This window comes from Cetorhinus maximus, chromosome 4 (assembly GCF_964194155.1).
Source record: "Cetorhinus maximus chromosome 4, sCetMax3.hap1.1, whole genome shotgun sequence".
NCBI lineage: Eukaryota > Metazoa > Chordata > Chondrichthyes > Lamniformes > Cetorhinidae > Cetorhinus > Cetorhinus maximus.
The window spans coordinates 68,069,093-68,092,890 of NC_135882.1; the positions used below are offsets into that span (position 1 = coordinate 68,069,093).

A 23,798-nucleotide genomic window follows, 5' to 3' on the forward strand; every position below is an offset into this window, starting at 1 on the left:
ACTATCTGAGCCACATACAAATTGGCATAGGGTAAACAAGGTTAGACAGTTGAATGCATTGTTTAAATATTGGTGTGGGAGAAATGGCTTTGATTCATTGGGCACTGGCACTATTACAGGGGAAAGTGTGAGCTGTACCATTGGGATGGTATTCATCTGAATCATGCTCAGTCCAGTGATCTGGCGACTCCTACACCTAGGGCAATAGAAAGGGCATTAAACAAATTGGTGGGGGGGTTGGAGGGATCATGTGAGGGCAGATGTGGTAATTTAAAGGGCAAGGACAGGGCAATAGAGTAGGGTAGTGATTTTAGAATGATAAGCAGAATGTGTCAGGAAGCGATGGAGCATATAAATTGAAGATTGCACAAGCAGATAAGGCCAAGTTTAGAATAATGGCTAAAAAAATAGAATTAAAAGCTCTGTATCTGAATGTGCACAGCAGTCATAACAAAACAGATGAATTAAGAGCACAAATAGAAATAAATATGTATGACCTGATAGCCATTTGAGAAATGTGGTTGCAAGATAACCTGGACCAGGATTTACGGCCCCTCTCGCCCGGCAGGATACTACAGTCCCGCCGAACTGAATGGAGATTTAAATGGCTTGCCACATCCGCTGGGGAGGGGGCGGCAGGGGGAGACACGTCTCGACGAGGCAGTAAAATCCTGGCCCAAGGCTGGGAACTGAATAGTCAAGGGTATTTGGCTTTTTGGAAGGAAGGGAATCTAGGAAAAGGTGGTGGGGTAATTCTGTTAATTAATTAAGGATGACATTAGTACAGTAGTGAGAGATGACCTTAGTTCAGAAGATCAAGATGTAGAATCGGTTTTGGTAGAGATGAGAAATAACCAAGGTAAGAAGACACTTGTGGGTATAGTTTATAGGCCCACTAACAGTAGCTACATTGAAGGGCAGAGTATGCTAGAAGAAATAATGGCAGCTTGTAAGAAAGGTACCGCAATAATCATGGGGGATTTTAATCTTCACATAGATTGGACAAGTCAGATTGGTAAAGGTAACCAGGAAGATTGGTTCATAGAATGTATTTGGGACAATTTCTTAGAGCAGTAAGTTCTAGTGCCAACCAGGGAGCAGGCTACTTTAAACCTGGTAATGTGCAATGAGACAGGATTAATTAATGTCCTCATAATAAAGGAGCCTCTTGGAAATAGTGATCATAACATGATAGAATTTCACATTCATTTTGTGGGTGAGAAGTGAGGGATAAGACTAGGGTCGTAAACTTAAAAAGGCAATTACAAGGGTATGAGGACAGAGTTGGCTAAAGTGAACTGGGAAAATAGGCTAAAAGTTAGGACAGTAGAGAAGCAGTGACAAGCATTTAAGGAGATATTTCATAACTCAAAAAAGGTGTATTCCATTGAGAAAGAAAGGCTCTATGAGAAGGATGCACCATCCATGATTAACTAAGGAAGTTAAGGATAGTACCAAATTCAAAGAATAATCATACAACACTGCAAAGATTAGTGGCAGGTCAGAAGATTGGATGGATTTTAGAAACCAGCAAAGAATGATTAAAAAATAATTAGGGAGAAGTTAGAGTATGAGAGAAAGCTAGCCAGAAATATAAAAAACAGATAGTAAGTTTCTACAAGTAGGAATGGCAGAAGCATTGAGCAAGTACTTTGTGTCTGTCTTCAGTGTAGAAGACACAAAAAATATCGCAAGAATACTTGAAAAGCAAGAGGTAAAAGAGAGGGAAGAACTTAAAACAATCTCAATCACTAAGGAATAGGTACTGAGAAGACTATTAGAACTAAAGGCTGACAAGTTCACTGAACCTGATGGCCTGCATCCTATGGTCTTAAAAGAAGTGGCTGCAGAGATAGTAGATGCATTGGTTGAGATCTTCCAAAATTCCCTAGGTTCTGGAATGTTCCCAGTGGATTAGAAAATTGCAATTGGAATATCTTTATTCAAGAAAGGAAGGAGACAGAAAATAAGAAATATAGGCCAGTTAGCCTAAAATCTGTCATAGGGAAAATGCTAGAATCCATTATTAAAGAGGTAATAGCAGGGCATTTAGAAAATCATAATAATATCAGGCAGAGTCAACATGGTTTTGTGAAGGAAAATTGAGTTTGACTAATTATTAGAGTTCTTTGAGGAAGTAACAGGCAAGGTGGATAAAAGGGTACCTGTAGATATGGTGCACTTGGATTTCCAAAAGGTATTCGATAAGGTGCCACATCAAAGGTTGTACATAAAATAAGAGCTCACACTGTAAGGGTGGGGGGATGCAGGGGGAACATATTAGTATGGATAGAGAATTGGTTAGCTGACAAAAAACAGAAATTAGGCATAAATGGGTCATTTTCAGGTTGGCAAGCCGTTACTAGTGGAGTGCCACAGGGGTCAGTGCTGTGGCCGCAACTATTTATCATCTACGTCAATGACTTGGATGAAGGGACCAAATGTATGGTAGCTAAATTTGCTGATAACACAAAGGTAGATAGGAGAGTAAGTTGTCAAGAGGATTTAGATTGGTTAAGTGAGTGGGGAAAATTTGGCAGATGGGGTATAATGTGAGAAAATGTGAATTTGTCCACTTGGCAGAAATTCAGTCATAATATATTCTGTCTCTGGAAGAGCAGCAAAAGCGGAAGGGAGGGAGCCTGTGATTGGAGGAGCTGGAACAGCCAGCATGGGAAAGACATAACCTGTGATTGGAGGCACAGTAAGCGTGGGAGAGACATAATCTGTGAGTATGTTCTGTTGAAGGGTCATGTGGACTCGAAACGTCAACTCTTTTCTTCTCCACCGATGCTGCCAGACCTGCTGAGTTTTTCCAGGTAATTCTGTTTTTGTTTTGGATTTCCAGCATCTGCAGTAGTTTTTTGTTTTAATCTGTGAGTAGCTGTTCCTCCAATCACAGCTCTGGAGTTAGTTTCCGCTCTCACTGACTAACAGCTTGTTTTTTTAACCTTCGTATGTTGCACTAGTCCTAAAGGTCAGAAATCCACCAAAGGATGGAAATTTCTCATCCCTGTGTATGTCTGGACCAGTTCAGTTTCTGGTCAACAGTAGCCCCCAGGAAGATGATAGCAGGGAATTCAGCAATGGTAATACCGTTGAAAGTCAAGGGGAGATGGTTAGATTCTCTCTTGCTCGACATAGTCATTGCTTGGCATTTATGTGATGTGAATGTTACTTGCTACTTATAAACCCAAGCTAATGTTGTCCAGGTCTTGATAGATATGGACATGAAAAGCTTCAGTATCTGAGCAATTGTGAACAGTACTGAACATTGTGCAATTATCAACAAGCATCACTACTTCTGGGCTTATGATGGAAGGAAGGTAATTAATGAAGCAGTTTAAGATGGTAGGGCCTAGGACCTGAGGAACTCCTGCAGTAACTTTCTGGGATTGAGATGAGTGGTCTCCAACAACCACAACCATCTTCCTTTGTACTAGGTATGGCTCCAACCAGTGGAGAGTTTTCACCTCCGATTCCCATTGACTTCAATTTTGCCAGGGCTCCTTGATGCCACGCTTGGTCAAATGATGCCTCAATGACAAGCGCAGTTGCTCCTTCCTGAAATCTGGAATTCAGCTCTTTTGTCCATTTTTGGATCAAGACTGTAATGACGTCAGGAGCTGAGTGGCCCTGGCAGAACCCAAACTGGGCATCAATGAGCCGGTTATTACTGTGTAAGTGATGCTTGATAGCCGTATTGACTACACCTTCCATCACTTTGCTGATGATTGAGACGGGGCTGATGGGGCAGTAATTGTCTGGTTTGGATTTGTCCTGCTTTTTGTGGACATGAGATACCTGGGTAATTTTCCACATTGTCAAGTAGATGCTAGTGTTGTAGCTGAATTAGAACAACTTGGCTAGGGCTGCGGCTGGTTTTGGAGCACAAGTCTTCAGTATTATTGTGCCAGGATGTTGCAGTATCTAGTGCCTTCAGCTATTTCTTGATATCACATGGAGTGAATTGAATTAGCTGAAGGTTGGCGTCTGTGATGCTGGGGACCTAAGGAGGAGGTTGAGATGGATCATCCACTGAGCACTATTGGCTGAAGATGGTTGTAAATGCTTCAGCCTTACCTTTTGCATGGATGTGCTGAGCTCCCCCTTCATTAAGAATGGGGATATTGGTAGATCCTCCTCCACTGGTTAATTGTTTAATTGTGCACCACCATTTACGACTCAATGTGGCAGCACTGCAGAGCTTTGATTTGCTCTGTTGGTTGTGAGATTGCTTAGCTTTGTCTATTGCATACTGCTTCTACTGTTTGGCATGCAAGTGGTCCTGTGTTATAGCTGCATCAGGCTGACACCTCATTTTTAGGTATGCTTGGTGCTGCTCCTAGCATGCCCTCCTGCACTCTTCATTAAACCAGGGATGATCTCTTGGCTTGATGGTAATAATAGGGTGAGGGATATACCGGACCATGAGGTTACAGATTTGGTTGAATACTGTTGCTAATGACCCACAGCACCTCATGGATGTCTAGTTTTGAACTGCAAGTTCTGCTCTGAATCCATCCCAATTAGCAAACTAATCAAAATAAAGTAACATACTGCAACATCAAATTTACAAACTGCACAGGAGAATAATCTTCTTCATCATTGACACTTTTATATAGCATCCTTAATGTACTAAACATTGTAAGGTGCTTCACAGGAGCATTATCAAACAATATTTGACACCATGCTATTTAAGGAGATATTAGGGCCAATGATCAAAAGCTTGGTCAAAGAGGCATAGAGGTTTAGGGAGGAAATTCCAGAACTTAAGAGTCTAGGCATCTGAAGGCACAGCTGCCAAAGGTGAATCAATTAAATCATGGATGCTCAAGAGGCCAGAATTAGGGAAGCACAGAGATCTCAAAGGATTATAGGGCTGGAGGAGATGACAATGATAGAGAGGAGTGAAGCTGTGGAAGGATTTGAAAATGAGGATGAAAATTTTAAAATAGAAGCATTGCTTAACCAGGAGCAAAAGAAGGTTAGTGAATGCAGAGGTGAAGGGTGAACAGGATTGCTGCGATTAAGGAAATGGGCAGCAAAGTTTTGGATAACTTCAATGTTTATGGAGGGAGGAATGTGAAAGGCTGGGGTTGAATGCTTTGGAGAGAGATCTAGAGAGGTCTAGAGATAGCAAAGGTGCCGATGAGGATTTCAGGACCAGGTGAGTTGAGGCGGGTAAAATCTGGAGGTATTACAGAGGTGGAAAAGGCAGTTTTGTGATGCTGAGAAATGAAAGGTCAGAAGCTCAGACCAGAGTCAAAATGACATTAAGGTTGCAAACAGCCTCAGACAGTTGCCAGAGAGATAGATAGAGTCAATGACTAGGGAACGGAGTTTCAGCAGGGACTGAAGACAACTTCTGTTCATCTAAGTACTGGCAATCTGACAAGCTGTGTGACAATTTAGACAGTGAAGAGAGGTAGTGGTGAGGTGGAGATGGGTGTGGGCGGCGATCACATGAAAATTGGTGCTGTAGGGACAGCATGTGGATAAGAAATAGGAGGGGGACACCAGAGGTAATAGTGCAGAAGCGGGAAGAGAAGCCATTGTGGGCAATTCTCTGGCTATGATAGGATAAGAATGGAAACAGACGAATACAGACACATCCAGCTGGACAATGGTGGAGACATGTTAGAGAAGGGTGGTGTGGTCAACTGTGTCAAAGGCTGCAGACAAATCAAGAAGAATTAGGAGGGATTGTTTACCTTTGCCACAGTCACATAGGATGTAATTTCTGACTTTGATAAGAGCCATTTCAGTACTGTGTCTGAGGTGGAAACTTCATTGGAGGAGTTCAAACATGGAATTCTGAGAAAGTAGGCACAGATAAAGTACGCAACGCCACATTCTAGGACCAGGTTTCAGACTACAGCTCACAATATGGAAGTTTTTTGATTGACAGGAAGACTAAACAGAACTTGCTATTTGTAAGCTTCACATTTGTGTATTGATGGACTACAAATAAATAACTCCAAGGAAACTGTTAAGCCCTAAAATTGCTTTATTAGTAGTCCATTTTAATTAGCCTAGTAACATGATTATGCAATAAGCATAATATATATTTTGATCGAATTGATACAAATTAAAATGAAGTAATATTTTACCTGTTCCTACTACTCAAAGGATCGTGAACAATTGTTTAGGGTTCCATTATTTTAAAAATGATCTATTGTGCACTGACAAGTATATGCATGCAAGACATAATGAGATAGAAAGCCCAGATGTTGCTGCAAGAATAATAGTAAATGAAAGATGTTCACAGTCAATAATGCACAAATTGGCCAGCAACTTGTGATTAGGAAGAATTGCAAATCACCACAAGTTGCTGGTTGGCTTGCATTGCTTCAGCATGAGCTTTACAAAAACAAAATCTCACTCTTAAATTCCCCGCGATCATCATATTAATTGCCCATTAACCTTTTCATAGAACATTAAATCTAGTAATTAACAGTACCTGATTAATGATGTAATAATTATTAATGACATCGAATCAACCTCTCTTGCCCAGGAAATTACTTTAAGTGTGGCGTCTCATTCCTTCAGGTAGTGAACTGTTTTAGGCAATTTTAAAAATGTCAAATTTTAAATTTCTATTTTCTAACTTTTAATTTCTCTCTCTCTTAATCCGGTCTTTTCTTCTCTCTCTTTATTTCTCTTTGTATGCACTGAATTCACCCATTCTAATTCATCTTACTTCTCAGTCCTTCCTCTGTTCAAATCTCCTTGGTTAGGGAGATACACTGTCCTTCAAGTTACCAGATGGCCTGTTGCCTTTGCTGTTCCATTATCAACTCGTAGTTCTAGCAACTTTGCGAGTTAAAAACTTTTAAAACCAAAACATACACAAGTCTAATTAATAGCGTATGCTGTGAGATGTCCAGCTCCAGCAAAATCTGGACTATTGTAAATGTGATGGATAATAGGCCCTTATTCGAACGACAGATGTTTTTGTCAGCACAAAAGCTGCCCAATTATGCAAACTGTTATATCTGATTACATTAGATGATACATGAGAAACAATAGGTCATGAAATAAGGTTCCAAAGTTTATTTATTTAGAAAATTATTACCTCCTCATAACAGGCAGAGTATTGTGTTTGGGCCTCCACTAGCTCTTTTTGCAAAACACACAATTTGTTTTCTTTGTGATGAATCTATAAAACAAAAAGGAAGACAATTCAAGAGCACATTTTTTCTTTTGCAGTCTTTACTATGCCAATCTACCCAAACGCCTGGCCCATTTATACCTAGTATAATGCTATACTTTTCCTGTACATATATTGAAAATAATTCACTGCTGAACAATGGGCTGCATTTTTGTTTTCCAATGTTTCAACTCAAGATAGACTTAAAAAATGCACAAATTCCCTGTTTCTATTCAGAATGATAAAACATCTGATGTAGTGACTAATAACCCACTCTATATGCTGAAAGTTTACCTATGGTTTCACTAACAACTGTAGAAATGCAATTTTTCAGATTGAGACTCAGTCGGTGTAAATTAGATATTAGTTTCTATCAGCGCACAGGGTGAATGCACCATTCAGAAGATGCTGCAATAACTGCATCTATGGCAGCATGAAAGGCTTTTATTTCTCCATTTTCTAAACACAGAAAAATGTATCCCTACAATTCAGAATATTGAATGTCTTATGGAAAGTGAAAGGTCATTTGTAACTGTCCACAGGATTGATGGAGTTTAGATAGCTCCTTGACCTTCACCCTGCACTCATGAAGTATAGTCTCAGATGACAGAGCATCATACAAGTTTTTGGATACTGTCCTTTTCATTCTAAATCACATTGTAGCTATGTTCTGAAATGTGCTCATAATTGTACATCAAGATTTAATTACCTCAAGTCTTCCTTCATTAAATAGCAAACCATCTTTTAATACTGTTCTGAGTCTGTAATTTTCATGAATTCAAATGTATGTCCTTTTATTTATTATTTTTAAGCTGATCTAGTTGAATAATTTCTTCAGAGACCCATATAAACATCAAGGTTACCTCATAAATATATAATTTAAAATGATGAACATAATTTACAGTAGAAACTAATTCTACAACCTTTGCATTTCAAAAATAGCTTTCTTGTAAACACCTGAATAATTTTACATAGTACATGGGGACTCTTAATATATTGGAAATAGCAAATCACAACAAAAATATTTAAATTTAGATTTTTTGAGATCAGTGAATTATCATATGTGTTTATAAACTATTTCTCCAACAGAATTTATGTTCCTTACTTGAAATATAATAGTATGAAAGTAATATGTCTAAAGAAAACACTATTTTTCCTCTTTTTGATAAATCGCCTAAAAACACAAAATGAAAAAATATTTAACTTCGATAATCTGTGATACAACTGAGGGGTGGCTCACTCGCTTCCCCTCTATTTTATGGAATCCAAACTCCTTTTCTACAAAGAAGATTGAAAATGTTCATTGTGTTTTAAAGCAGATAATATTTTGGAGATATTGTAAATCAAACAGATTTAAAATCTGTAAAAAAAAAAATTAATTTTCATAAAAATGTGTGATCACATATAGATATCAGCATGAGACATGAGAGATGACAGCTTTAAACCAATATAATTAAGGTCAAAATATTCACAATAGGCAGATGCTGAAACACACATAATTTTAGTTTAAAATGAATTTCAACTTCATATTTAAGGCCTGAATAGATGACCTAAAACAAGAATGTAGTTCTCCTATAAGTGTTTGGACTGTTTAGTTTTTAATGAGACTAAGGCTTGGATCGCAACAATCTTTCTGGCGGCAGACAATTATGAGTCCGCTGCAAGGCCCACCATCCAATTAAGAACAGCGGGCTGGTTCTCTACACTGCCAGCCCAAACAGAGGACTGGCAGCTTGGCAGCCTTGGCAAGAGGTGGCCGCTGCTGAGGCTGCAAGGAGAATGAGATAGGCAGGCCCCAGTGATTAGAGCAACACCGGCGTCGTGGGGATGGCCTTTGCCACCTAGAGCCCCCTCATTGGGCCATGGGCCCTCATTGGGCCAGAAGGCTCTGAGGGCTCCAATGCCTGGGAAGCTGCTTGTAGGCTGCTTCCATGCAGCTGGGGGGGAGGGGGGGTGCGCTCCACCACCGGCAAAATCCCAGTAACCTGGGGAAATGTTTGTCAATTGGTCCTTTAATTATGTAAACTATTGCAAAATGGCCCAGCAGTGGCACTACATCGGAATGCCCTCCTGAGATGGCTCCCGGTACCTTTACTAGCTCGCACCTCTTAGCCTGCCATTCGAGGGCTGCAAAATCCTGGACCAGGTAATCAAGGAAAAGACAATCCTATGTATAACATAGTACTTCCCTTTTGTGTGGGAACTTTCAGTGTCAATTCGGCAAGCAAGATATTTATATAATAATGTCTAAAATCAGTTTGCATTGCCTTTTTAAAAAGCTATTCTTTTCCATTTTGTTTTTAGTGTAAAAATTAGGGGGAGGAATTTTCCCTCGTCAGGCAGGCTTGGCGGGGGTGGGAAGAGGGCGAGCGCAAACTTTGCGCATGCGCGCGCGCACTTGAAAATCTCCGAGGCAACTCTGTGAATATCAAAAATAAAGATTTTAAAAATGTTATAAAACATGTCCCCTCATATGACTCTGTCACATGAGCAGGGACATGTTATAAATGAAATTTTAATATTTTTATTTTATTTTTATTTGCTGTTGGAAACCTCATCCCACCCGTGGATGAAGTGTCCTAAAACATGCAAAATCCGCTCGACCTTTTCGCTTGCCCGCCAACCATGAGGTTGGACGGGCAGTGAAAAATTTATTTCATTATGGCTTTAATGGCCTTAATAATCCTTTTAATTGTTGGTGGGCGCGCTGCCAACTCCGGTGCGTGCCCACCAACCGAAATATAGCGCAAGTGCGCGATGGCATCAGGACGCTCGTCCGACGTCATCGCACATCATTTTACGCTTGGTTGGGTCGGGCCGCATTTCCCACCATCAGACATTGGGAACCTTATTGTAATATATTAATATATCTGCATATCATTATCAGGCCAGGCCACCAGAATCGTCACCACCCCCACTGGATCATCCATCCATGTCGGTGGGAAAGCACGTCAACATGTTTCACAACAGTACATAAAAGGCGTGCGCTTAGCGGGCTGCACTTTGAGGGGAACTCAGAACAGCAACGATGCGCAGCACTTGATAGGGTCGCCTGTTGGACTTCAAGCTTGAGAAGCACTTGATTGTGAGGGGTTAAGGGCAGCCCTTCTGCTGAGTTGACTTGTGGGAGGGGGGTCGGGGCAACCCTACAATTGAGGTGACTGGGGGGGTGGAGGTCAAGGGCAGCCCTGTCATTGAATATAGTGCACAAGCAGTCGGGGTGGGGGGTAGGGTGGGTGAGGGAAGCGGACATGCTTTAGGGAAACCTGTATAAAATGACCATTCCTCTGCAGCTGAGATGGTTCAGGCACAGCCACATTGACAATTGGAGTAGGGCTTCTAGCTTATCTGCCCACTCAAGCAACGCAGAGGCATCAACGTGCCACCAAATGGTCCCTGGCACAGGCTACAAAGTCATGAGCGGTTTAATGGACTGTGGAACAGTTGGATGACTGCACACGTTGTACAATCTCCTTGCTAAAGCTGGCCATGGAGCAGTCACTGCTGGAGGCGCTCATAGCCCCTTGCAATGTCAGCAACCTAGTTTGGGCCAGTCTCCTCCATGATTCAAGCTAACAATGTAGCCTTGCAGCACGGATAAGGAGAATGCCTGCACCTGAATTGAGAACACAGCAATGGGCCAAGCTGCCACCAATCGGTCAGCCGGAGTGAGGCAGAGATAGGTGGGGTTTCGGGCAGCCATGCAGTACACTAATCTCTGGCCATCCAAGTGGTGGCCAGCACTCTCCAGGAAGTGTTAAGGGGCCTTCACACTTAACCAGGACAGGTCCTTAGTACACCCCTGCTAACCACATGTCTCTCTCTTTCATCCTTCAGAAGGAGAACATCAGGATCATGGAGCCTGGTGAACTAGCTGTATGCCTGATGGTCTACAGAGAGGAGAGAGCGATTAAGGCTCCTGGCTGTGCAGAGGCAGGAGCAGCAATCTCAGGAAGATGGGGTGAATGGGGCTTCCGCACATGCCGCTGAAGAGCCACAGTGAGACATCGCTGGTTGGCGCCTCGTGACACCCAGGGTCTATAGAGGCAGCCTTTCATTCCTGCAGATGACCGAGAACCAGTGTCGCCAAAGACTGCGCATGTCTAGGGAACTGGTCGCTCACATCTGCCACCTGTTGCAGGATTTGGCGCCAGAGGGACATGGAGGGCATCCACTGCCAGTGGCTGTAAAAGTGCCCGCGGCACTCAATTTCTAAGCCATTGGCTCCTTTCAGGGTTCCAGAGGTCACCTCTGTGGGATTGGAGAAGCCTCCACACACAAATGCATCCATGAGGTCACGGACACCATCTTTGCGAGGGCACACAGCTTTGTGCATATCACAAAGGACCAGGTCAGCCAGGATGCAAGAGGGATTGGATTCGCCAGATCTCCAGTTTCCCACAGGTGCAGGGTGTGAACGACTACACTCACCTGGCACTCCGATTTCCATCGCAACATGCGGTCAACTACATCAACCGCAAGGGATTCCACTCGCTGAATGTGCAACTGGTATGCAGCCACCAGAAATGAATCCTGGAGGTCTGTACACGGTTTCCAGGGAGTGTGCACAACTATTACATCCATCTTCCAGGGTCCACAGAAGCTGCAGGAATGACTCCTCAGGGACAAGGGCTACCCACAGAGACTGTGGCTGATATAATGTGACAGTATAATGAGGCTCATACTACAGCTCGCAACTTGGTGGAGCAGAGTATCAGGATGCTGATAATAAGGTTCCGGTGCCTGGACCAGTCTGGTGGAGCCCTGTAATACAGTCCGCAGAAGGTGTCATGCATCGTTGTCGTCTGCTGTGCCTTTACCACCTGGCGTTGCAATGGGGAGAGGACCTGGCTGAGGAGGAGATGGAGGAGCTGCACGTCTCCTCTGATAAGGAAGACGCCAATGGGGGTTAAGGTAACAAGGTCCTCAAAGGCAACGATGACAGGGATGAAGCCCTCGCATTGGCTAGACGATGCAGGCATGCGCGGGAGGCCTTCATAGCTGCTAGATTTGTGGAGGATGATGACGACATGCATCAAGGTGACCCCATAAATCCTCACATCGCATCCGTGAATGTTTGACTCCAGTCTGGCTTATGGCAGTGCAAATACTCTCTGTGAGAATGCTCCTGTCATGGAGATGCAGTGGTGGCCCTAACAGTCTCTTGATGATGACGACATGCAGTGAGAACACTCCATAGATCTTCACATAACCTCTGAGAATGTCTGACTCCTGTCTGGCCGAGGGTTGCTCGCATGCATTCTGTGATCAGGGTCATATCGTAGACAGGCAGCCATGAAACTTTAGAAGCATCTGATCTTTGTCCACCTTCAGCACCTGAGCCCTTCAGAAGCAGTGTCACTGGTCACAGATGCTGAAGAGATGGGGGACAGCCCCACCTTAAAGCTGCTGAGAACACACAGAGAGAATGACGGAACTCTGTGACACCTGCCCACGACATTCTGGCAGCAATGACAAGCACTGTCGAGGTGCAGGCATCAGCAATGTGTTCAGGGAGTGTGAGGCCTGACCATCACTTTGGTCTGAAGGCTGCAAAGGGCACAGGGAAGAGGCCCTGGCCTGAGGCACCTGCCTTTATCTTGTGCAGAAAGGCGTCACATCTGAGTGATAAGAACACTGCTCATCAGAACAAGGAGCCGAAGGCGGAGAGACATTCTTAGGAGTTTATTGACAATAGTGAACAGTATGTACAAGTGATTAACGCCCATGCCCAGGCTGTGCAACTAATTCTTCTTAACTTTTCTAACCCTGCCGCTACATCTTGGTGCTCCCTGGACATCCACAGAGGAAGTAGAAGCAGCCTACTGAATGCAACGCCCTGTCTGCGATGACCTCGGCGGGCCCCTGGAGGGCCCTGGCCTGCTTCGGGGTCCTGCTGTTTGACAGTGGCACCCTCCTCGGCCTGTGGAGCTGGAGCTGCTGTGGTCACAGGAAGAGGGGATTCGGATGGGCTGGACACACCCGGAGTCACCTGGATGGATGGCCCCAAAGTGTCCTCTTCCCTATGGCGGTCCGAGGGCCCCAGGCTGACTCCTTGAGAAGGGGTAACTGGAGTAAGGTCGAGCTGCCTGACACCCGTCTCATGTGCACATTGTTGGAGGTCAACTATGGCATCAGCGATGGAGTTGACCCCGCGCAGCAGTGCAGGAGTGACGACCTGGTCCATGGTGGCTACCATCCTACCAGTGTTGACCTCGGTGCGTTGGTATGCCGGCGCTAAGACCTCAGGGTGAAGGCAGACGGACTCCTCCCTTGTGGCTTGCAATCTGAGGAGTGCAATGGACATCCCTTCCTGATATTCCCGAGTTTGCCTTTGCAGATCCAGGAACTGTGACATGAACGAGTGAAGAGACTAGTCATCTGACTCGGACTCAGCAAATTTCTGGCCTCCAGCAGTCCTCGGAGTGCCAGACACCAGGCAAGTCCCTGCCGCCACCTGCTGTGGATCAGACAGTGCGATGTGCTCACCATGTTGTGATCCTGAAGCTATTCTAAAGCTAGGTCCCATTGCGGTGTGTGGATCTGCGCTGGTAAAGTGTGTGGATGAGCGCTGTCATGGGGCTTCAAGAGGGGTGCCTCCGTATTCCTCTTCAGAGGTTTCTTTGGGGTTTGATTGGAGGCCCTGGGTCATGGACTCCATTGGCTGTTTCCCAAATGTGCCTGTGGAAGTAAGGAGAGATAATTAGTGCATGGCAGTGTCCTGTGAAACAGGAAACATCACTCACAGCATAGTTGTCTGATGGATGTTGCACTGCGGGACCCTGACTTGGTAGAGCACCACCGACTTCACCATCAGCACAGTGGATGGTCCATCCTTGCCGGCCAGCTGGATAGCTCTGTTTTCAAAGTCCGTGAGGACTTTGATTTCAGGCAATCCTCCACTGGTCTGCGACTTCTCCCTGTTGTTGTGTGCCAGTTTGTCCTGCATAAATAGAGATAGAAGTGTGTAAGCAAGATGCCTGCCAGGCTAGATGATAAGCATGCCTGGCATGTGTGGGTAGTGAGTGATCCCATGGACGTGATGAGGACAATGACGTTGAGTGTGAGAGTCGAGAGTGATGAGAAGAGTGACTCACCCTGGTGGAATGGAGATCATTCATCCTCTTGCGGCACTGGGTGGCTGTCCTCTTTTGAAAGGCGTTGGTGCTGACCACCACTGCCACTACCTCCCAAGCCTGGATAAAAGCAAAATACTGCAGATGCTGGAAATCTGAAACAAAAACAAAAATTGTTGGAAAAACTCAGCAGATCTGACAGCATCTGTGGAGAGAAAGACAGAGTTAATGTTTCAAGTCCTTATACCACCATCAATACCTCTTTGACCTTTTGTTTATGGGCAGGATTTTCCCCACCCGTCGGGGGCGAAGTTGAAATGCGGGCGCACTGAGGTGCGTCTCCGATCGGCGCCATTTTACCTGGGCGAGCCAATTAAGATCCGCCCAGCGTGATGTACGCATGGAAGCGCAATGTGCTCCCTGTGCGGACGGTGGGGGGATTGCCTAAACCTGAGAGTGCGCTCTTTCGCGCATGCTCACGAAAGAGCGCACTCATCTCCCTGAGGCTTAGTGCTGCCTCAGGGAGATCACCTCTACTGACAAAAATATTAATAATAGAAGAAAAAAAAATTCCCTGACATGTCCCCTCAAACCGTCACATGAGTTGGGACATGTCCATAACTTTTTTAAAAACTTTAATTAAATTTTTTAACACCTTGGAAATCTCCTCCCTTCTAATTCCCGCCAGGGCTCCTGGCCTGCCCGCCAACCTTAAGGTTGGACGGGCAGGTCCATTAATTACTTTAATGACTCTGTCAATGGCCTCAATTGGCCACTGACAGGTCAGCAGGCGTACAGCTGATTTTGCTGAGCCCCCGCCTACCTGAAAATTTAAATGGGGCACGGTGACTTCGGGAGTTCCACCCGATATCACTGCGCGTCATTTTACGCGTCGGTGAGTGGGCCCCGCCCCCCGACGGGAAAGTCCTGCCCTATGACATCTTTTGCAATCTCTCCTTTGCCTCCGCCTATCACTGGCCTTCTATCCAGCTTCACCTGTCCCACCCCCCTTAAATAGCATATATTTCACCACACTTCTATTTCTCTTTAGTTCTGAAGGGTCATAAGGACTTGAAACATTAACTCTGTCTTTCTCTCCACAGATGCTGTCAGACCTGCTGAGTTTTTCCAGCAATTTTTGTTTTTGTTTCAGACCTCCCAAGCCACTGCCCATCTTGCGGCCAGAGCAGGGGTTTGAGGACATCCCGGTGGTGTCCACGGCATCCAAAAGGCTTTCCAGTGATGCATCGCTAAACCTGGGGGTTGCAGTCTTTTTGCCTTTCATGGACCTGTCCCTGTAGCAGTCGTGGGCTGGAAGCACTGAGGTGTGTGCGCGCAGCTGGACTTTAAAAATGGCGCCCAGCGTGATGAACTGGTGAGGTGCTGGCGGGCCGATGAATGAGAGCCCGTCCACGTGGAAACGGCGTGTTTCCCAGGAATCTACAAATAATGTGGCGATATGGCATGAAAACCCGCCATTCAGGCCAGCAGGTAAAACGTAATTTTACCAGCCCACTACTGCACTTAATGCAAATCTAGTCTGATACCGCCAAATGTCTTAAGCATTATCAAAACACAAGAAAACAAGCATGGTATTTTTGTATTTAAAAAATGTATTCAAGCTAAATGATAATTCACAACTATTTACACAGTTCACGGACAACAATAGTTTCTCACTTAAATCCGAAGAAGTTTCAAAGTAAAACTAACCACTCACAATACCCTCTGATGGTGAGATAATACAAGCAGTTGGTGACTATGCATAGGGAAACAATTTTGACATTGTCTTTAGTAAAGACAAATGTTCAAGACCCCATTGTCTTGATGTGTGACCTGAGTCAACTTTTGATTGATGATGACTATTAGTGTGGAAATTTTAGCAGTGCATGGCTGTTCTTGCTTTGTACCCAACTAGAAATGAAGACTGACATTTAAAGCAGCATAAGGAATATCAACCTCTCAGCAACACCTAAAGATGATCCAGAACCCCTTGAAAAAAATCTGGACTACACAGCCTGTTAGATTTGCTAAAGAAAATCTTGTGCATAACTGCTTGCTCATCAAAAACCATGACAGCAGCAAAGCACATATACACAACATGTACAAGTAGCCATGCACCTGATTTTGGTGAGAAAAATAATGCAAATTTTCAAGTTTATTTTCTCAAATTTAGGAGTAAATCATTACTTACTTATTCAACCTAAAATAAAGCTAACAACTATTTGGTGAAAATTGGTTGAAAATCATTTTTTTACGCTAATCCAAAAGACCACTTTTAGCATTTAAGTTCATTTTTATGGTTCTCAATCAGAATTCATTTTTTTAATGGTTTACTTGTCTGTCCACAACAGCATAAGTGAGGTGGCCGCTGCATGGCCTGAAAAATTGGTTTTGATATGGGGCATTTTGGCCACCATTTTCAAATTTTAGGTGGACCTATAAGTGGGCAAATGCCATGACCACCTTTCTCAGGTGTAAGGCTGCTCATATATACAACTGGTGGGTTTGTAAGACTCCAATCACAATTTGAACTGAAATTGAGGAGAGTGTGAGAGGAGGATCCTGGGACAGGCAGTCAGCAGCACCTAGAGGAGAGTGTGAGAGGAGGACCCTGGGACAGGCAGTCAGCAGCATCTAGAGGAGAGAGCGAGAGGAGGACCCTGGGACAGGCAGTCAGCAGCACTTACAGGAGAGTGCAAGAGGAGGACCCTAGGACAGGCAGTCAGCAGCATCTAGAGGAGAGCGCGAGAGGAGGACCCTGGCACAGGCAATCAGCAGCACCTAGAGGAGTGTGTGAGAGGAGGACCCTGGGACAGGAAGTCAGCACCACCTAGAGGATCAAGCCTTCCTAGAGGATCTAGCATCTAGTCTATACTCAAGTAGGATTAAGGGTAAGGAGAGTGTGAGAGGAGGACCGTGTGGTGGGGGGGGGGGCGGTGGATTCATCTTCATGGAAAATTATGAAAAAACTGAGAAAGGGGACGGGAAATACAGGACTGAAGGTGTTGTGTCTGAATGCACACAGTATACGAAATAAGGTAAATGAGCTTGTAGCGCAGATTGAAATTGGCAGGTATGATGTGGTGGGCATCACAGAGACATGGCTGCAAGGGGATCAGGACTGGGAGCTAAATATCCAAGGATATACATCCTATCGACAAGATTGGCAGGTTGGCAGAGGGGGTGGGGTTGCTTTGTTAGTAAGAAATGAAATTAAATCGATAGCAAGAAATGACGTAGGGTCAGATGATGTAGAACCTGTGTGGGTAGAGTTGAGGAACCGCAAAGGTAAAAAAAACCATAATGGGAGTTATGTACAGGCTTCCGAACAGTAGTCAGGATGTGGGGCACAAGATACACCAGGAGATAGAAAAGGCGTGTAAGAAAGGCAAGGTTACAGTGATCATGGGGGATTTCAATATGCAGGTAGGCTAGAAAAATCAGGTTGGTATTGGATCCCAAGAAAAGGAATTTGTAGAATGTCTACGAGATGGCTTTTTGGAGCAGCCTGTGGTGGAGCCCACTAGGGAACAGGCAATTCTAGATTTAATGATGTGTAATGAGGCAGATTTGATAAGGGAGCTTAAGGTGAAGGAATCCTTAGGAGGAAGTGACCATAATATGATAGAATTTACCCTGCAATTTGAGAGGAAAAAGCTGGAATCAGATGTAATGGTATTACAGTTGAATAAAGGCAACTACAGAGGCATGAGGGAGGAGCTGGCCAGAATTGACCAGGAGATGAGCCTAGCAGGAAAGACAGTGGAACAGCAATGGCAGGAGTTTCTGGGAGTAATTTGGGAGACACAGCAAAAATTCATCCCTAGGAAGAAGAAGCATACTAAAGGGAGGACAAGGCAACCATGGCTGACAAGGGAAGTCAGGGACAGCATAAAAGCTGAGGAGAAAGCATACAATGCGGCGAAGGGCAGTGCGAAACCAGGGGATTGGGAAGCCTACAAAAACCAACAGAGGACAACTAAAAAAGAAATAAGGAGGGAGAAGATTAAATATGAGGGTAAACTAGCCAGTAATATAAAAGAAATATTGCAAGAGTTTTTTTAGATATATAAAGGGTAAGAGAGAGGCAAAAGTGGACATTGGGCCGCTGGGAAATGACGCTGGAGAAGTAGTAGTGGGGAACAAAGAAATGGCGGAGGAACTGAATAGGTACTTTGCATCAGTCTTCATGGTGGAAGACACGAGAAACATCCCCAAAGTTCAAGAGAGTCGGGGGGGCAGAGGTGAGTATGGTGGCCATTACCAAGGAGAAGGTGCTAGGAAAACTGAAAGGTCTGAAGGTGGATAAATCACCTGGGCCAGATGGATTACACCCCAGAGTTCTGAAGGAGATAGCTGAAGAGATAGTGGAGGTGTTCGTGGTGATCTTTCAGGAATCACTGGAGTCAGGGAGGGTCCCAGAGGACTGGAAAGTTGTTAATGTAACCCCCCTGTTTAAGAAGGGAGTGAGGCAAAAGACAGCAAATTACAGGCCGATTAGCCTGACCTCGGTCGTTGGTAAGATTTTAGAGTCCATTATTAAGGATGAGATTTCAGAATACTTGGAAGTGCATGATAAAATAGGGCAAAGTCAGCATGGTTTCATCAAGGGGAGGCATGCCTGACAAATCTGTTAGAATTCGTTGAGGAGGTAACGAGTAGGTTAGACAAAGGAGAGCCAATGGATGTTATCTACTTGGACTTCCAGAAGGCCTTTGACATGATGCCACACAGGAGGCTGCTCAGTAAGATAAGAGCCCATGGTGTTAGAGGCAAGGCACTAGCATGGATAGAAGATTGGCTGTCTGGCAGGAGGCAGAAAGTGGGGATAAGGGGGTCCTTCTCAGGATGGCGGCCGGTGACTAGTGGAGTTCCGCAGGGGTCAGTGTTGGGACCACAACTTTTCACTTTATACATTAATGATCTAGATAATGGAACTGAGGGCATCCTGGCTAAGTTTGCAGATGATACAAAGATAAGTGGAGGGACAGGTAGTATTGAGGAGGCGGGAAGGCTGCAGAAGGATTTGGACAGTTAGGAGAATGGGCAAAGAAGTGGCAGATGGAATACAACGTGGGGAAGTGTGAGGTCATGCACTTTGGTAGGAAGAATAGAGGCATAGGCTTTCTAAATGGGGAGTGAATTCAGAAATCTGAAGTGCAAAGGGACTTGGGAGTCCTAGTCCAGGATTCTCTTAAGGTTAACTTGCAGGTTGAGTCGGTAGTTAGGAAGGCAAATGCAATGTTGGCATTTATTTTGAGAGGACTAGAATATAAAAGCAGGGGTGTGCTGCTGAGGCTTTATAAGGCTCTGGTTAGACCACATTTAGAATTTTGTGAGCAATTTTGGGTCCCGTATCTCAGGAAGGATGTGCTGGCCCTGGAGAGGGTCCAGAGGAGGTTCACGAGAACGATCCCAGGAATGAAAGGCTTAACAAAGAGGAACGTTTGAGGACTCTGGGTCTATTCTCGATGGAGTTTAGAAGGACGAGGGGGGATCTGATTGAAACTTACAGAATACTGAAAGGCCTGGATAGAGTGGACGTGGGGAAGATGTTTCCGTTAGTAGGAGAGACTAGGACCCGAGGGCACAGCCTCAGAGTAAAGGGAAGACCTTTTAGAACAGAGATGAGGAGAAACTTCTTTAGCCAGAGAGTGGTGAATCTATGGAATTCATTGCCACAGAAGGCTGTGGAGGCCAGGTCATTGAGTGTATTTAAGACCGAGATAGATAGGTTCTTCATTGGTAAGGGGATGAAAGGTTACAGGGAGAAGGCGGGAGAATGGGGTTGCAAAACTTATCAGCCATGATTGAATGGCGGAGCAGACTCAATGGGCCGAATGGCCTAATTTCTGCTCCTATGTCTTATGGTCTTAAAAGCAAGGGTCCATTTAGTTAAGATATGTCTGGGGAGCTCAGTCCCGTGATTTGCGTATCCTGCGCTATGTAGGAAATCCTAGATACTCCTGACATTCTGGGTGACCATGTGTGTTGGAGGTGCCTCTAACTGGAGCAACTCGAGCTCCCGGTTTTGGAGCATGAGTGGCAGCTGGGGGCACTACGGTACATTCACGAGACTGAGGTTCGTGGATCGCATGTGTCAGGACGTGGTCACCCCGCAGCTTAAGGAAGTACAGGCAGAGAGGGAATGGGTGACTGCCAGACAGAAGAAGGGGACTGGGCAGGTAGTGAGGGAATCCCCTGAGTGCATCTCACTCGCAAACCGTTTTTCAGCTTTGGAAAACGGTGAGAGTGATGGTTCCTCTATGCAGGCCAACCAGATCAAAGGTCATGGCACTGTGGGTGGTCCAGCTGCTCAGGGCGGGCGGAAGAAGTGTGGAAGGGCAATTGTGGTAGGGGATTCATTAGTGAGGGGAGTATACAGGCGCTTCTGCAGCCATTAACGTGGCTCCAGGATGGTATGTTGCCTCCCGGGTGCCAGGATCAAGGTTGTTACAGAACGGCTGCAGGACATTCTGAACGGGGAGGGTAAACAGCTAGAGGTCGTGGTCCATGTTGGGACCAATGACATAGGAAGAAAGAGAAATGAGGTCCTGCAAGCAGACTTTAGGGAGTTAGGTAGGAAATTGAAAAGCAGGACTTCAAAGATAGTAATCTCCGGATTACTCCCAGTGCCATGCAGTTGCGAGTATAAGAACAGAAAGATAGAGCAGATGAATGCATGGCTGGAGAGGTGGTGCAGGAAGGAGGGCTTTAGAATCCTGGGGCATTGGGGCTGTTTCTGGGGGAGGTGGGACTGGTTACATCTGAACAGGAACAGGGCCCTTACAGGAGGTTTACCAATGCTGTTGGGGCAGATTTAAGCTAAATTGGCAGGACGATGGGATCCTGAAAAGCAGTTGAGGGGGGAGAGAAACTGAGATGGAATTAGAAGTTAAAACGCTAGTAAGTGAGTCTGGAAGGTAGAGGAAACATAGGCTAGATAAGAAAGAAGTGAGTTTAGCAAGGCTAAATGAATATATTTTAATGCAAGGAGCCTGAGGAATAAGACAGATGAACTAAGGGCACAGATAAGCACATGGGAGTATGATATCATAGCTATGACCGAGACTTGGCTAAAAGGGCAGGATTGGCAACTCAACATTCCTGGTTATAGGGTATTCAGATGAGATAGAGAGGGGGTTAGAGGAGGGGGAGGCGGGGTTGCAATATTGATCAATAAATAAATTATAGCAGTGAGGAGGGATGATATCTTGGAAGGATCATCAAATGAAGCCATATGGGTAGAAATAAAAAACACAAAAGGGGCAAACGTGCTATTGAGTGTGTACTATAGGTCCCCAAACAGTCAGGGAGTGATAGAGGATCAAATACGTAATCAAATTTCAGAGAAGTGTAAGAATAATAGGGCAGTAATAGTTGGGGATTTTAACTACCCAAATATTAACTGGGATAGTTTTAGTGTGCAAGGTAAGGAGGGATCAAATTTCTTAAGTTGCATCCAGGAGAACTTTTTTAGCCAGTATATAGAAACCCAACAAGGGAGGGGGCAGTTTGGACCTAGTATTCAGAAATGAGCCCAGGCAGGTGGAAAACATACCAGTAGGGGAGCGTTTTGGAGACAGTGACCTAACTCAGTTAGATTTAGCATAGTTATGGAAAAGGATAAGGTTGGGCCAGGAATAAAAGTTTTAAACTGGGGAAAGGCTAATTTTACTAAGATGAGATGCTATTTGATCCAAGTGAACTGGGAGCAGCTACTTACAGATAAAACTGTGTCAGAGCAGTGGGAGGCATTCAAGGAGGAAATAGCGAGAGTACTGGGCGAATATGTTACCATAAAGACAAAGGGGGGGACCAAATCCAGAGAACCGTGGATGACAAGAGGCATAAAGGTTAGGATTAAGAAAAAAAGAGATGCTTATGGCAGATACCAAGGGCTCAATACAGCAGAGTCCTTGGAGGAATATAAAAAGTGCAGTGGGGAACTTAAAAAGGAAATTAGGAAAGCTAAAAGAGTGCATGAGAAAGCATTGGTGGGTGGAATAAAGGAAAATCCAGAGGGGTTTTTTAAATATATAAAGAGCAAGAGAATAACTAGGAAAATATTAGGGCCAATTAGAGACCATACAAGTAATGTGTGTGTGGACCTGGAAGACGTGGGTGCAGTCTTTATTCAGTGAATACTTTGCGTCGGTCTTCACAATGGAAAAGGACGACACAGATACAGACATCAGGGTGGAGGACTGTGAAATATTAGAGGAAATTAGCATAGAGAGAGAGAGGAGGCACTAGCGGCCTTAAAAGTGGATAAATCTGCAGGCCCGGATGAGATGTATCCCAGGCTGTTGAGGGAGGGAAGAGATATCAGGGGCCTTGGCAGTAATTTTCAAACCTACCTGGCCACAGGTGAGATGCCAGAGGAATGGAGGACTGCTAATGTTGTCCCATTATTAAAAAAGTGAGGAAGGGATGGACCAAGAAATTACAGTCCAGTCGGTCTAACCTCGTTGGTGGGGAAGTTACTAGAAGGAATTCTGAGAGACAGAATATATCTGCACTTGGGGGAGAATTTTCTCCCCGTTGGGGGGTTGTGCGGGGGTGAGTGCACAGCCGATCGACGCCCCCAATTGGCTGGGTGCCACCATTTTACGTGGGCAGGCCAATTAAGGCCCGCCCAGCATGATGCATGCCGGGAAGTGCTGAGTGCTCCCTGTGCAGGCGGGAGAAATAGGCTGAGTAGGGGAGTGCGCTCTTTCGCGCATGCGTGAAATGAGAAGAATGCGTGAAATGAGAAAAATGCATGAAAAGAAATCTCAAATCTCACAGAGGTGCCTCAGGGAGATAAGTTTCACGTATAAAACATTGAATGAAGGGAGAAAAAAAGTTTAAGGACATCTCCCCGCATATGAAGCTGTCATATTAGCTGGGACATCTCCATTAATGTTAATAAAAAATTTTCCAACACTTTAAAAACGTTCATGAAACCTCATCCCGCCCGTGGATGAGGTTCCATGGAAAATGCGAAGGCCACCTCGGCTCTTCGCCTGCCTGCCAACCTTAAGGTTGGGCGGGCATCTCAGGTCAATGATTTAATTGATTGTTAAATGGCCTTAAGAGGCCTTGACAGCTCGGCGGGTGCACAGCCGAGTCGGCTGCAGGCCCGCCAAACTGAAAATCTGAATGACACGCAGTGACGCACGACTGACATCACCCCGCATTTTACAACTCGGCGAGTGGGCCCCGCCCCCGCTCGCCGAGCCGAAGATTCTACCCTTGGAGAGACACGGATTAATCAGGGATAGTCAGCATGGATTTGTTAAGGAAAGATCGTGTTTGACAAATTTGATCGAATTTTTTGAGGAGGTAACCAGGAGTGTTGATGAGGGTAATGCATTTGATGTGATCTACTTGGACGTTAGCAAGGCTTTTGATAAGGTCCCTCATGGCAGACTGGTCAAGAAAGTAAGAGCCCATGGGATCCAAGGCAAAGTGGCACGTTGGATCCAAAATTGGCTGAGAGGCAGAAAGCAGAGGGTGATAAAAAAGGGATGTTTCTGTGACTGGAAGTCTGTTTCCAGTGGGGTTCCGCAGGGCTCGGTGCTGGG

General features: G+C 44.9%; 1 protein-coding gene across 4 annotated transcripts in view; it reads right to left on the minus strand.

The window, feature by feature from the left end:
* LOC144679671 (uncharacterized) overlaps positions 1–23,798 on the minus strand; it is a 665,324-nt gene that overhangs the window by 417,700 nt on the left and 223,826 nt on the right. For all 4 annotated transcript variants that reach the window (XM_078540272.1, XM_078540271.1, XM_078540274.1 and 1 more), the window contains one exon: positions 7,079–7,162. In XM_078540272.1, coding sequence (XP_078396398.1) covers positions 7,079–7,162 — 84 coding nt within the window. The remainder of the gene's footprint in view (positions 1–7,078; positions 7,163–23,798) is intronic.